This window comes from Gouania willdenowi, chromosome 14, assembly GCF_900634775.1.
Source record: "Gouania willdenowi chromosome 14, fGouWil2.1, whole genome shotgun sequence".
NCBI lineage: Eukaryota > Metazoa > Chordata > Actinopteri > Blenniiformes > Gobiesocidae > Gouania > Gouania willdenowi.
In genome coordinates this window covers 3,576,255-3,591,903 of record NC_041057.1, presented here as the reverse complement: position 1 = coordinate 3,591,903, position 15,649 = coordinate 3,576,255, and the positions used below count along the sequence as shown (strand labels likewise).

The 15,649-nt window shown below is 38.9% G+C and overlaps 1 protein-coding gene across 1 annotated transcript in view; it reads left to right on the top strand.

Moving 5' to 3' along the window:
• Positions 1-783: 783 nt before the first annotated feature.
• LOC114475468 (disks large homolog 4-like) overlaps positions 784-15,649 on the top strand; it is a 103,943-nt gene continuing 89,077 nt past the window's right edge. Inside the window, exon 1 of the mRNA XM_028466295.1 lies at positions 784-1,487. Within this exon, the coding sequence (XP_028322096.1) occupies positions 1,458-1,487 (30 nt within the window). The 5' untranslated portion in view covers positions 784-1,457. The remainder of the gene's footprint in view (positions 1,488-15,649) is intronic.

Below are 15,649 nucleotides of genomic sequence, written 5' to 3'. Positions count from 1 at the left end.
CTACTTTCAAGCTAATATTGACACTTTGAACCCTTTTTTTAAATCACTTTTTCTGTCCATTTTTGGCCACTCTAATTTGCAACTTTTAACCAATTTCTGTGGTTTTCAAAATCCCATTTCACCACCTTTTTTACCATTTTTAGTCACTTTTAATCCATTTTATTTCTGATTCAAACTAACATTTACATCTTTAAGATGAATATATACTATGGCACAAATAATAATAAACTTTCTGGATAAAAGTGGATATTATACAGATAAATAAATTAATGTGGTTATCACAGATTTATAGAACAATGGACCATCATTTTGCTGACTTTATGGATGGACCCCACAAATCTCTCCTTTTTCTACCCTTCAGGTACAGTGGGGGTCCCCGGTCTCTGGGGCCTTTATTTTAGGGGTCGTGGCCTAAAAAGGTTGAGAACCACTACGTTAGGCTACTGAGTAGAAAACAAGTGGCCACATAATTGAATACAGTGTTCCTGACTCAGTTGTCGGCGCTGCAACAGGGGACCATATGACAACAACAAGCCTGGTCGTTTCCATGGCAACAACTGCACCATCGCTAAGGCAACAGCTGCAGAGTGCTACAACAAGCAGAAACCTTGGATGTGCGTTTCCTCCCGTTCCCCCCCCCCCTCCTGTTTTTGGCGCACAGCGGTTCCGTGCTCTCGTGTTGATCCGGTTCGTCTTTAAGTCGTTCTCGCCGCGCCTCCTGCTGTCTTTCTTTTCTGTGATGCATATGTAATTCACACTCTCCTCCTGAACACATTCTCTCTCGGTCTAATTCCCTCTGTCTCCACACACACACACACACACACACACACACACACACCCACCCACCCACTCTCTCTCTCTCCATCACCGATCCCCTCCCTCGGTCCTTCATCTCCATCCTCCACCGTTTTGCTGTCTTCTTCTCGCTTTTCTTTTCTCCTTTCCCTTCCACAGTGTGACTCCTTCCCCTCTTTTTTTTTTTTAATGCCACCACCACCACCACTACTTTCCATTTTCATCCCCCCCTTTCATCTCCTTTCCTTTCCTATTCACCCCATCTTCTGTTTTTTATTCGCCCTATGGAGAGACATAGAGAATTTGGGATGCTCTCACCCCGTTTCCCTCTCTAACCTTCAACCCCTCAACCCACGACCACCCTCACTCTGCTTTCTCTCGTTTCTTTGCTAACTCTCTCTGTTTCCCTCTGGCCCTCCCCCTTCCCTTTTTATGCCCCCCCCTGCACCCCCCACCCTCTCTCCCTCCATCCTGTCCTTCCCTTGCTGGTTCAGTTAGTCAAAGAAGAGACTCACGGAAGGAGAGAAAAGGGGGGAAAGGCAGGACGAGAGTGAGAGAGCAGGAGTGGGGCAGGCTGGGGAGAGGGGTGTGGGGTCTCAGCCTTCTCTCTTGGGGGGTTGGGGGGGTTGAGATATATACCCCAATATTTTGTCCTAAGTACCATGGACTGCCTCTGCATTGTGACTACAAAGGTAAGCCAATCTGTTGTTCCTACTCCAGGTGTGTGTGTGTGTGTGTGTGTGTGTGTGTGTGTGTGTGTGTGTGTGTGTGTGTGTGTGTGTGTGTGTGTGTGTGTGTGTGTGTGTGTGTGTGTGTGTGTGTGTGTGTGTGTGTGTGTGTGTGTGTGTGTGTGTGTGTGTGTGTGTGTGTGTGTGTGTGTGTGTGTGTGTGCGTGAGATTTGCCACAACTGTTTCATCACCACAGCGACGAAACAAGCTACAACATCTTCAACGTATCGTGTTGCATATTTATTCCGACACGCGACCGTCGGGTTCTTTTTAGGGGTTCGTACTGGATGTGTGTCCTGCTTTGTGAGTGGATGACCTGCGTGGATGGAGTATAAAACAGCCCCAAAGAGAACTACTACTGATGCTGCTCAGGTTGCATGGACGGCGGTGGGGGTGGGGGGTGTCAAGCCTTGCTCGAGATGATGCTGGACATGTCAGAATGTGAGAATCCACAGTGGCTCAATACACCAACTATTTTTTATTTCCCTCATCCAAACGAGCACAGCAGGGGCAGGAAGTGATGACAAGCGAGTGGGAAACACACACACATGACGAAGAAGAAGAAGAAGAAGATGACTTAGACTTATAAGGTATTTGCCAAGCAGACATGAGAGCAGCTGGCCCCCAGTGTTACATAAATTTGTGCTTAACTCTGGCACATTACCTTCATTTGCTTATCACGCTCTCCGTTTCCGTAGCAACAGAGATTATTGGTCAGTTAAACATAGATAAGTGGGTGCAGTCACATTAGAGAGAGAGAAAGAAGAGAAAGAGAGAGAGATGCACAGCAGAGGTTCAGAGACGAGAGAAACCCATAGTTTGTGTTGCATGATGGAAATGAAGCGAGTCACACAATAATCACACCTTCCCCCCCGATGACATCACTTCCTGCACAGGTGCTCGTTAGCTCTTTTTTTTTTTACACCTGTTTTATTCATCCAACACAAAACTGTGCAATGATCAATTCACAGGATGTTTGAGACGAGATCATGATGACCTCATTGGCTTTTCAAGTGAATCTATTCAGACATTGGCTGTGTTGCAAATGTGCCACCCCATACTATTTAATACAAACTCAATGAGTACATACTGTCGACTATACACTGTAAGTATGATTAGAATGATGAGCGTTCCCACTGAAATATACTTCCGAGTTTCCCAAAATGCATTTGGAACCTACAAAGACAAAAATCACACTGAGGATAAATACCTCTGTTGATTCTGCACCTTTACTTTGAAAGTTCTGAAAACATTTTAAGCGAGAAAGTGACCAAGTAGAATATCAACATGTGCTCTGTTGATCCATAAAACTCATGTCTATACATTTAATTCCCACATTTCAGAGGTTTTCAGAGACCCACCATTGTGCTACTGACAAAACTTCCTGTTAACTTCAAAACAAGAGCCCTATTTACAAAAGTGTTCAAAACTGATGGAAGACAAGAGATGCTTTTGTTTTGAAAAGGGGATGTTTGATTAGTCGGTCCCAGGATCAGTTTCATTCCACTCACAATGCATCATTGGGTGGTTGAGTATGACTAATGTGCCCGCCGTACATACCCGATATAGTATACATGCGGGTATTTCTCACGTACTCAGACTTAGTGTGAGTAGTACATTAGTATGACATTTACAACACAGCCAAAGTAAGAAAGGACTTAAGGGTACTGAGGCAAGAAGTGTTGGGAAAAAAAGTCTGACTTTGGTTGAAGTTCACTGTGCATCTTTGAAAGAGGAATTGGACGTTGGTACAGGTTCAACAGCTGCTCGACTGCATCAACAACAAAAAACGCGTGTATAAAGAAAATATTCATAGACCAAACACTAAATCGGTGTGCTTAATGCTGCATGCCTCATACTGTGAGTAAAATATGTTTAAAGAATGAAGCTTAATCTGTACATTAGTGGTGAAACATGGTGAAGATACTATGATTTAATCTCTTGACATTGTTGGGTTCTGGTTCTTCAGTGAATAATTCATTAAAATGATGATATCACAGACTGAGAGATTGAAATCTCTTCTCTGTATTGTGATCACAGGAAAAAGACCCATTAAAAAATAAATGGTTCTGAAATAAAGTATAGGCCAGGAACTGAAATGTTTCAGTTTTTACTAAATCCGGCCCAAACTGAATGTCCATAAAATCTAACTAATATATATTTTATTTTTAAATTGGTTTTGGAATACAAAGCAAAATATTAAATCTAAATACATTTTGTTGTATTTTCTACCAATTGATGATAAAATATCATTAAAATGCTTAGTTTTTAGTAAAACAGTATCAAAATGTCTGCTTTCACCAGGAAGTTCGACTCACATTAACATGTGGACCAACGTAAACCTGTTTGGTCGTGATGTAGTTCTGAACACCACATTTTGAAGGTCTCAGTCGATGGTCGATGGTCTCTACTGATCTTCAGTAGAGACCATCACTGATCTGCTATTCTTCAACTTCATTGCTGTAACAATAAGTAGAAACACTGAACTATTCCTGATGAATTCATGTTGTAGTTCAACTTCGAACATTTTAATTCTGAACTTATCAATGGCTTTTAAATACAAGAATTTGGTTTTTGCAAGAATTTAGTTGAAATTTGGTTGAAATTTTTGCATGTTTTGCTTTAAAATACTTGCAGACACATCAAATGTATTTAAAGGAAAACTAAAATTAGAGAGAGCGAATAATGCACTTTAACTGTTGAACCTTGTCATGGTTTTTCAAAATTGATTTTTATGATCTTGACTGGGTCTGGACACCTAAAAGGTCTCGTCTTGGGTAATGTGTGTGGTGTGTCACAGATTTCAGATGGGCTTTTACATTTGAAATGAAATGGAAAATAATCAGAAACCATCTAATTACAGTGGATAAATGTGTGTATTTTGGTAGCACTTTAAATATACAAGGAGAGCTTCAAACATGTGAGACATTAGGTTATCCACTCATCTTGTGGACTTACTATGTTTTGGCCGTGGCATGTCCCTTTAAATGTGAAGTATTAAACTTTAATAGCAGTTGGCTGCATTGCAGGTGAGGAGTGTGGCTTGGCTTCATGTAGCAGATGATGGGTAAGTAGCTCCCTGAGCGAGCTGCTCGGTGACTCCCACATACTGAATAACAAGTTATGTGAACAGCGTTGCTTCCTTGTGTAAGGTCGTGCACAAAGTTTCGCTGTGTGGGTGAAGCCACAGACGAGTAACTGATGGCGCTGCGAAGTGCAGCCAATTGATTCACAAGCACTCGTGTGCTCAGTGATAACGGCGAGTTCATGCTTCACCTTTATTGTCCTTAAAAGTTCAGATAAATCCTACAGGAGACATGGCCAAGTATCTGGTTAGATTGAGTAAGTTAGAGAATCAGATCCTTACTTACACCTCCAATTAAAATGCTTTTCTCTTAGTGTTATCTTCTTTTTTTTCTTCCAACTTAGAGCTTCAAATAAACAGAACAACTAAAGAAATGGAAGTATGTTTTGGTCTAGCTTTGTTCAGGATTTATCTCCATTGCTGTGTGGAAGTACTTTGAAATTGATCATATAACTTGTGTTTAAGTTTATCTACAATTTTCATTATGTAAAGCCGTGGTTCCCGAACTTTTCAGTCCCGTACCCCTTCAGACATTCAACCTGAAGCCATGTACCCCCTACTCCTGCACACTTCAGAAATATAATGTAATGTCATATACAATTTAGCCCTACAGTGAAAAGTGTCCCTGAATTGTACCTATCCTGTTGAGGAATTAATGAAAAAAAAAAAAAAAATCATGATAATCTGCAAGCAAACAATAAAACATCTTATTCAGAATTATTTGATTTATTTAAATAATTAGCCAACTGACATTTTCGATAAGAAACAAGTTGAGTCTAAACAAGTTTTAAATCGTTCTCCACATAAAGTTTTGTTCTGTATTTCTTTTCATGTTTGTCAAAGCTGAAAATTGTCTTTTACACAAATACGTGGTTGCAGAGGGTAGCACGTTTGGCTAGCACAAAGCAATGTTGGTCTTGTCATATTTGCGCTTTTTTTAAATGCAATGTTTTTCTGTGACCACTAGAGGGCAGTCTAACTGAGGCCAATGTTTGATTTGAGGCAATGCATGGAGGCTCCTGACTGCTGCTCTATTTATATTTTAGTTTCCAATGTTGTCACGCTGTTTTTTACTTTTTATTCACGTACCCCCATGACATTGTGCATACCCCTGGGGGTACCCGTACCCCACTTTGGGAACATAGGATGTAAAGCGCATTGAATTGCCTTGTGTATGAAACACCCTATGCAATTACATTTGCCTTGCCTTAAAATAATCAACAGAAAATTTGCATTTTGGATCAGGTGATGGTCACCACCTGGTGGACCTCCATCTGCTGTAATCTTCTGTGCATCAAACCTACTAAATTACAGATTTCTTGTCGTGGAATCACGTTCATCAACAGTGTTTGGCCTAAGGATGTGGGTGCTAATAGAGTTGGGCCAAGTAAAGATGGCGATCCTGGTTATGTGTGGTCACACGTGGTCTGGATCTTCATCCATCATGAGGTGGGACTGAGTCACAGCACCTGGTCCTAATCCTATGATGGTGGTGTCGTGAACATCGAGACGTCGGCAACGTTCTGAGCCATCAAACCACCATCAAGCACACTAATGGCGCGTATTCTGAGGGTGCCTTTATACCTGTTTAGTTGTGGACTTGACCTAACGCCTTGAGGGCGCCGATTAGCAACTTCTAGGCAGAGAAACAGAAACCCAAAGAGGCTCTCAACTATGGGTCAAAGTGAGCATTTGAGTACGCAGAAACTTCTTCCTTCTCCTTTTGTTCTTTCACAACAAGCAACAAGTTGTCATGCTTTTGGTGGTTTTAAAGTCCTGTTTAGCGCTATCGCCAGTTATTCCTGATCACCCACAACGCCAGGCGCTTTACCTCATCACTGATACTTCCTGTGTTTGACCCGCTCTGAGAGGGTTTGCGTTCATGGCACTCGAGGTGGACTATCCGAGCAAAGGAATCCGAGATCCTTCGGTGTGAATGCACACTAAGATTTTGAGTAAAGCGTGACATTGTAAATATGCAGTAAACATTAAAAGTTAATAGGGATGTAACGATTCACTGAACTCCCGATACGATTTGATTCACAATACTGGGTTCACGATACGATTCGCTCACGATTTATTTTACAAAATGGGACTGTAGACATATGATGACTGAAAAATATTCCTTTATTTTTTTTTGGGTTCAAAACTATAAAAAAAACTACTGTTTTCCTTTTTTTTTTTCATTGTCAAAATAATCACTTGATAAACTATTCAAAACAATACAATTTAACTAAAAATAAATCTTGAATTAAATAAATAAAGGAATAATACAAATGAAGAAGAAGCCTATTAATTTAAATTCTGGTTCTATAGTAAACAATGCAAAACTGCATAATAGTTTTTCTTTTTAAAAGTGCAACTGAAAATGTATTTTGTGCCTTAACAATTGGACTTCAAAAAAAAATATTGCGCTGTATTTAGGTCAGCTATTTGTTTGGACCAGCAGAGGGCGCTGGTAACCCAGTGGTCGGTTGGCATGCAGATATCTTGCAGTGAAGAAGAGATGCTATACTAGCAGACAGAGCTAATAGAAAAACGTGATTTCTACAGATATTCATGTAATATTACAGATATTCTTTCAGTGCTAAAGGGGTAAGGAATCATTTATGAATATGTTTAAGAGTAGAAGGCGGCCAGAAAGAAAGTAGTAGCAGATTCCGCCCGCCGCCGACACTTCTGGATAGCGCCCTCTGCTGGTTACAAAAAGTACTATGATTCAATTTTCAAAGTATCGATGTGAACAGTGATACCTATGAATCGATTTTTCACTGCCATACGATTAATCGTCACATCCCTAAAAGTTAGCATTTGTTTTTATAGACCCCAAATACGTAATTTTGTTGTTCAGAGACAACCCTTTTTTTCTTTAAAGATCCACATTACAAATGAAGCATTTGGTCTTCTTGAGGTAATGGCGGTGAACCTCTATGAGTCAGTCATTGAATACTGTACTAGAGATTGTAATTTCAATTCATTCTGTTGTGAAGGTTTTTCTGTCCAGGGTAAATACGCACAGGGTTAGAGCTCCTTACGTACATACGATCCACAAACGTAGTTCATTTGAGCTTGATGAGAGTGATCAGGTGTGTATTGTGAGGCAGGGCAGAGTGTCTATGACTGTATAAAGGTTTGGATGAATAAATGGTCAAATCTGCTCCGTGACCCTGGAATATTTTTCTGTCTTTTACAAGTTTGAAAGAAAATATTCACCATACTATTTAACAACTCTACTGCTTATGTAATGTTCTGCATCTTCCTACACTCATACCTCAGAATAAAAAAAACTAACAAGTTGCAATGTATGATGGCAATGAATAAAGTATTTTACTCCATAATTAAAAAAAAGAATTTTTTTTTTTACTTCCACAGCGTCTGATTTTTTCAACTACTTCAGACCTATCCATAGATATAACATGATTTATACATTTCAAACCTTTTATGCAGTGTTTCCAAAAATGAGGGCCAAAGTGAAATATTTGTAACGAAAATATTATGGCCTTGACCCTGTCAGTAATTGATAGCAGAATTGAATTTAATGCATTTATTATCCCCCGCCACAAAGTGTGAAGGGGGATATAGGTTTGAGCTCCATGCGTCCGTCCGTCCGTCCGAGTTAAAGGGGTCAGCCTTTCTCAGAAACCCTTTAAGATACGATGACCAAATTTAGTGTATGGGTTCAGGGTATCAATTCCTTAATGGAGTATGAAAATGAGAAGCGCGAAAATATTTTTTTTTGAGTTATTGCCCTTTTTCGTTTTTTTTTTTTTTTTTTTTTTTTTATACTCTGTTCGAGGTATCTTCAAAGGGGACAGCTTTTCTTAGAAATTGTTTAAGATACCATAACTAAATTCAGTGTGTGGCTTTAGGGTATCAATGCCTTGATGGAGTTCAAAAATGAGAAGCGCGCAAATATTTTCTCTTGAGTTATTGCCCTTATTTGTTTTTTTTTAATCTGTTTGAGGTATCTTCAAATGAGATAGTTTTTCTTAGAAACCGTTTAAGATACGATAACCAAATTAGGTGTGTGGCTTCAGGGTATCATTACCTTGGAGTTCAAAAATGAGAAGTGTGCAATTATATTTTCTTGAGTTATTGCCCTTGTGCCATTTTTTTTTTGTTTAACTCTGTTTGAGGTGTCTTCAAAGGGGACAGCTTTTCTTAGAAACTGTTTAAGATAGGTAGTCATTTTAGATTCTGATGTGATAATATTTTCTTAGGTATACATCTAAGTTCTTAGATTTAGGACATTGAGGAAAAGGTTGTGAGTTATAATGACAACCAATGTGACGAGGGATGTTGATGACTGTCTTATTTTTGGCACAAAGACAGTTTTAAAGAAAAAATTACACTTGTACACCTTATATATTTTGCAAGATAAGAAATCCGGTCCTTCACTGAAATTTCCCTTTAACTTTTTGCGATGGTCTCTGGTTGGTAGGTGGTCATTACACCTAAAACATATTTTCCCCTTTATTTTAAAGGTAGAAGCTTAGATCTTTTAGGTGTTATTGAAAAAGCATTATGTCATGATTACAGTATATAAATATATTTGGTTACAATGGGAGTCAATGGGGCAAAGTTGGTCACAACGTTACCAAGTGTCAATATGATGCATATCTCCTTTGCTATACATTTCCTATACACAGGACTTGGGAATTAAGCAAAGAAAAATGTAAAAACAATAGTGGCAAAGTTTCATACAGCTAGCCTTTAAAATGACTAGAATATTGAGAGGCAAACAATATTTTTGCCTAAATGGTCACAAAGATGCTTCGAGCAGTGGAGACAAGAGTGAACCGCTGTGGAAGCTGTGTTGCCAGGTTGGGTTTAGAGTGTACGGTATAGGCTACATATTTGACAGTTTATGAATTAACAGCTTTTCTGGCAACGCAGAGCAGATTGCATCATGTGGGAAGTGATTCAAACAAACAGCGATGCATTGCTGAATTGAAAACAGAAGCTACTCATTCATGGACTTAAAATTAATGTATTCATTACTAAATGGCTTGATTAGCGCTCTGTTGGTCAATTTAAACTAAGGGTTTGAAATGCGAAATGAGCCTTTGGTTGATAGCTTTAGCAATACTTGAGCTAGCATCAGCCGGCTCATAAAAAAAGATTGAAAAAAACAGTTTTTAACGCCAAAGTATAAAGATGTTATGTGATTTGTGCAGAAAATAACTATTTTGAATGTGAAAAGTATTATATTTAGGAGGAAAAAAAGAAAAAAAACCTCAACCCTGTGTTGTTCACACCAACTGCTAAGTTAAATTCTGTGCTATTTTTAAACTGTACTTGGCAAATCTTTCTGATTCTGAGAATCCATATTATGTTAAGGTTTCGTTTATTCAGACAACTTTTTTCAGGAAATTCACTTTGAATTCCAGACATGTTTCGACTGTCAATTGCCAGTCTTCCTCAGAGGCGTAGGCTTATTGCTTTAATATGTCCTTGACTTCTGCGTAATAATTCCAGCAAGTTATTTCCCTGTACTTTCAGCAAAACACATTTTATTTGAGGAAAAAATATTATTGTAGCTGAATGAAACTTTTCATTAAAACTGAAATATTTGAAGGCACAGTTTGTTGGTTTGTTTACGTACAGCTTGACCTCTCAGTTATTTTAAGTTTTGGGTTAATATTTTTCAGTCACTAGCTATGAATCATCCAAAAGTGTCCTTACATAAGACTTACAGCTGGAATATTAGGGCATATCAGCTTAAGGAGACGTCACAGGGTTTATATTTGGTGGTGAGGTCGGATACACCTTTGTCTCCATGTACGGCACTGAGTAAACGCCTGTTTGGTTTGTGGATGTGAGGACTGTAAGTGATTATATTGAAAGCACCTCCTCCTGTGGGAAAGGAGAGCATCCACTCCTCTGTTCTGCTCTCATATTCCCTCTTCCAGAAATATTTTGGTCCCTTACGTCTCCTTTTCCCCTCCATAATCCCTCTCCTCTCTGCTCATTTCTTTCCTGCAGCCCTTCCTTTCTGCCCTCTCCTTCACTTCCTTCCTTGGTTAGTGCTTCTTCATAATGAATTATACATCGGACAAGATGTAGTCAAAGTCAGCAGTCCTGTGTGCACATTACTAGTTCAATGTGTAGCGACATGGTCCAACATGAACATGCTTTTTCTCTCAAATGGGCTTTTGCACTCACATTTGTCATTATTTTTTTGTGCCAGCAGCAGCAGCAGCAGCAGCCATTCCTACAGTTCAATATCTATGAATATTTATATCTTGTCAGGCTGTGTTATTCTGTGAAGCTTAAAGGTCTGCCGCATCTTTCCTCAGCTCCGAGAGTCTCCAAAATGGAGTTGAGCTAAAACTCCATCTCTCAGTTTAACTCCTCCATCCTTGCCTTCCACACTCTGTGTGTGTGTGTGTGTGTGTGTGTGTGTGAGTGACATGCAGTAGTACAGTATGCGCACTGCGTAAGGATTAGTGATCCAGTGGCCAGCTCTCCCATGATCTTCTCCACTCAAGGGCACGAGTGTCCGTCAGGCGTTGGTGTGCAGCCACGGAGACATTGATCCTGCCAAGCTGCTCGCAGGGCACAGTGATCGCACTGAGCAGCTTTGCCCCAGTGTCACAGCCTGATGCCCCACCCCCCGCCATTAATGTCCAAATCAGGGTTAAACTCTACAAGTTCCCACATTTTACTACTGAAGCAAAATGTACCACTAGTTAGCATCATATGCTAATAGGCAAATATAGGCTTAGGGTTGGTTTTAGACAATATTCCAACCAATCAGGGAGCTGGATTTGGTTATAATCCCTCCTACTTCATTTACATTAGCTCTACTAGTACTACTAGTGAATATTATGGTTTTACTAGCATCACTAGTGGAATAAACAGTCTACTTTTAGGTACTAGTAAACAAAGATTTGGCGTTACTAGTGTGTGAGTAGACGTTACTAGTAAAGCAAAATCCTTTACTAAAAGACAACTTTGTGTTACTACTACTAAAGCTTTGTAAGCAATATATTTTAAGTTTACTGGTATTAATAGTACTACCGGCACTTTTATGCACTAGTGAAATGTAATCGCGCACTAATAAACCAAAGTTAAGTACGTGTAGTAATAATGATAATAATAATAATAATGGCTTAGATTTATATAGCGCATTTTTCGAGGCGCGTTACAGAAGGTACAGAAACCATTATTCATTCACACCAGTCACTAACATCAGTCATACCAGTGGTGGTACAGAAGCGTGGTTGCCATTTTGCACCTACGGCCCCTCTGACCATTAGGTTCTACTAATACTACTAGTTAGATTTTGAGTTTACTAGTAGCACTAGTAAACAAAAATGTTTTACTAAAGGTATTTGGCACTGTAGTGCTTGAGTATATCTTACTACTAAAGCAAAATCAACTACTAGGCAATTTTGTTTTACTAGTAGCACTACTTTAGCTTAGTTTTTACTGGTAACATATTGCGTCTACTAGTACACTCCCTAGTACAGGGGTCTGTAACCTTTACTCTCAAAGGAGCCATTTTGCCTCATCTCGCCTGGATTAAAATCCTTCCGGAGCCGAAAAATGATCTGCTCAATGAAGATAATACTCGCCACAGCTGCAAGGAATGTTGATGATTTGTAGATGTTGTAGGAGGTGAACTAGGAAGGTGGATGAGTTATGGCACAATGTGATTTATTTTTAGATTAATTAACTAATTTATCATCATTTTATTTGTAGTTATTTTTACTCATCAATCAATACCCTCTGGAAAAATTATTTATTTATTTTTTAAAGCTACAGGGAGCCATTGCAAAAGAGTCAAAGAGCCACATGAGGCTCCAGAGCCGCAGGTTGCAGACCCCTGCCCTAGTAGTACTATTAGGCTTAGACTAGAAGAAGATTGTGTACTTGTACACCGTAAACCATTACTAGTAAAACAATGTTTTATGTACATTGTACCAATGTACCAAACTAGCCACGGTACCACTGAGCGACAGTGGCTCAGTGGCAGAGTAGGTCGTTTAATAACGGAAGAGTTAGGGGTTTGAATCCTGCTCTATCCAAGTCATTGACCACAGTTACATGATTTTTTTTAATTCTGTTCTGAATTCGTTATTCCGAGAGGAAAGGAGATAGGAACCAATCACTGGTAAATAAAGCCCAGTAAAACTCCGGAAAACAATAACCACTAATAAATATTTGCTCCCTGGTAAAGTTAGTAGCTCTAATAACCAATAAAATTATAAACTTGGTGATATTACAGCCTGTGCAGCAGTATAGGAACGCATTTACTCCGTCTCCGGGTTTTAGTGTCACCCGTCCGGTGAATCCAGCTCCGTTTGCTGATCTTCTTGTGTGTAATAAGTCCATGTGTCCGTGTTAATTTCCGCACGTTTATGCCTCCGTCCATCCACTCTTTTCAATAGATTCATGTCTTTTAAGGCTATTATTAGTATTATGATGTCGACTCTAGTTCGGGCGGCCATGTTGGACTACGTCGTCACCAAACGCATCATTGCCGCAAGTCGCGCACGTTAAGTGTTATCTCTTTACATGAAAGAGGAATTATTTAATACGGAATTAAAAATGGAATAAACCATCGACCTATTTCGGAATTAAGTGTTTACAAGGTCAGGTTAAAGAGGAATTAACTATTAGTCCGCTTTAAAGAGGAATTAAAGCTCCCATGTAAACGAGGCCATTGTGCCCCTGGGCAAGGCACTTTACCCAAATTGCCTCGTATGAATTGTGCATGAATGTTGGTGGTGGTCAGAGGGGCCGTAGGCACAAAATGGCAGCCACGCTTCTGTACCAGCACTGGTATGACTGATGTTAGTGACTGGTGTGAATGAATAATGGTTTCTGTTCCTTCTGTAATAGTAACACAAAGTTGTCTTTTAGTAAAGGCTTTTGCTTCACTAGTAACGTCTACTCACACACTAGTAACGCCAAATCTTTGTTTACTAGTACACTCAAAAATAGACTGTTTATTCCACTAGTGATGCTAGTAAAACCGTAATATTCACTAATAGTACTAGTAGAGCTAATGTAAATAAAGTAGGAGGGATTATAACCAGATCCAGCTCCCTGATTGGTTGTAAAAATGTTCTAAAGCCAATGACAAGCCTGGGTTGGCTTTCCCCACCCCCTTATTAGCATATACGTCTTACTAGTAGTACTAGTGACACGTGTTGCTTCACTAGTAAAGTGTACTCTTGCACTAGTAAACCATAATTGAGTACATGTGAAGTTTAACTAAGGTTTATATCACATTTATCATCAAATATGTTACCTTGTACTGAGGGACTCTTTAAAACATTTCTTGGAAGCATTATGATTTCATTTTTGTGCATTTTAAGAAATAATTGATCAATTTTTGTGTAATGTTGATTTATTTGCGTCATTTTTTACGTGTTGCATTACTCAACCACGCAATAAAACCGTGCTCTCGAAAGAAAGTCACACACCTACGGCATGTTTTAGCTTCTTTTAACTTGGAAATTATTACTAAATATGCCCTAAACAGGCACATTTCTCATTTTATCATACTTTTCCCCATGCTTTCATTAGGTATCTCTATAATAAACAGTGTTATCTGATGCACTGAACTTGTTTTTTTTTTTAACTATAATCTTTGGTAAAGTTTCATCATTCTGAGGAAAAAAAGAACTCTTCCTATTTAATGTCATCTGTTCATTGAAAGAAAACATTTATGTAACATGATAAACACGACAGCATGTGTGTCATCCACCTGTGACGCCTGTTTACAAGGCCGTGTGCTTGTCAGTATCACTGTGCGTCTTGGAATTGTCCATATGACAGGTGACAAATTGGATCCATCATGGCTTGTTTAAGGCTGGAGTCTCTGTCGGCTCACATCCACGATGAAAGATAATGGTGAAACACGAGCCGGCACAGGGATGGATGAGATGAACATCACGTTGTGGCTTTAATTAGACAGAAAAAGTTGCGTATATTCACAGGAATGATGACGACTTGGTAAACTTCAGGATATATTTAACCTGCGGAGGCTCAGTCATGGAAAATAATCACAGAAACAATCATGTTTAGTATGGAATTGCTAATAGAATCAATGCAAACAGCGAGTCTATTTTTGCATCAGCTCCACAAATGGGATTAGAATGTGTTGTGTATGTGTCAACCCAGCCTTTCAAAATAAAACAAACTAACACGTTTTGGCTAGATTGAGATATAAAAAGAAACCCAAGCACCATTCCATTTTAGAGTAATACTAGATCATCCCAAGATGTCATCCACAAAGTTTTGGACCAATCTGATGTGGCATGTCAAAATAAAAGCCCCCCAAAGTAGCATATCTGGGGTTTAATCAACATAACTTCAAATAATGATCACAAAAAATCCTTCTGATATTACAAAAACAATCATGTTTAGCATGAAATTGCTAATAGAATCAATACAAACTGCTATTCTTTTATTTTATCAGCTCTAGAAATGGGATTAGAGTGTCCTAACATTAAACCAGCCTTTCAAAATAAAACAAACTAATATGTTTTGGCTAGATTGAGATTTGAAAAAGCAAAACAAACAAAACCCCAAGCACCATTCCACTTCATACTAATACTAGATCATCCCAAGATGTCACCCACAAAGTTTTGGACCTGTCTGATGTGGCATTTCAAAATAAAAGCCCCCCAAAGTAGCAAATCTGGGTGTAATTCCTATAACTGAAAAAATATATATTTTTAAAAATCCCCCTGCTCGTACAGCACCATTCCTCTTAAAACTAATAGTAGATCATCCCTGGATGTCATCCATAAATGTTAGGCCAATCTGAGCTAGCATTTCAAAATAAAAAAAACCCCAAAGTCGCACATCTGGGGTTTAATCAATATAACTTCAAAAATGATTAAAAAAAATCCCTAATATTGCAAAAACGTTTATGTTTAGCATGAAATTGCTAATAGAATCAGTACAAACAGCTATTCTGATTGTGTCCGCTCCACAATTGGGATTACAGTTTCTTAACATCAATCCATACTTTCAAAATAAAAGACCTGTATATAATATATATATATATATATATATATG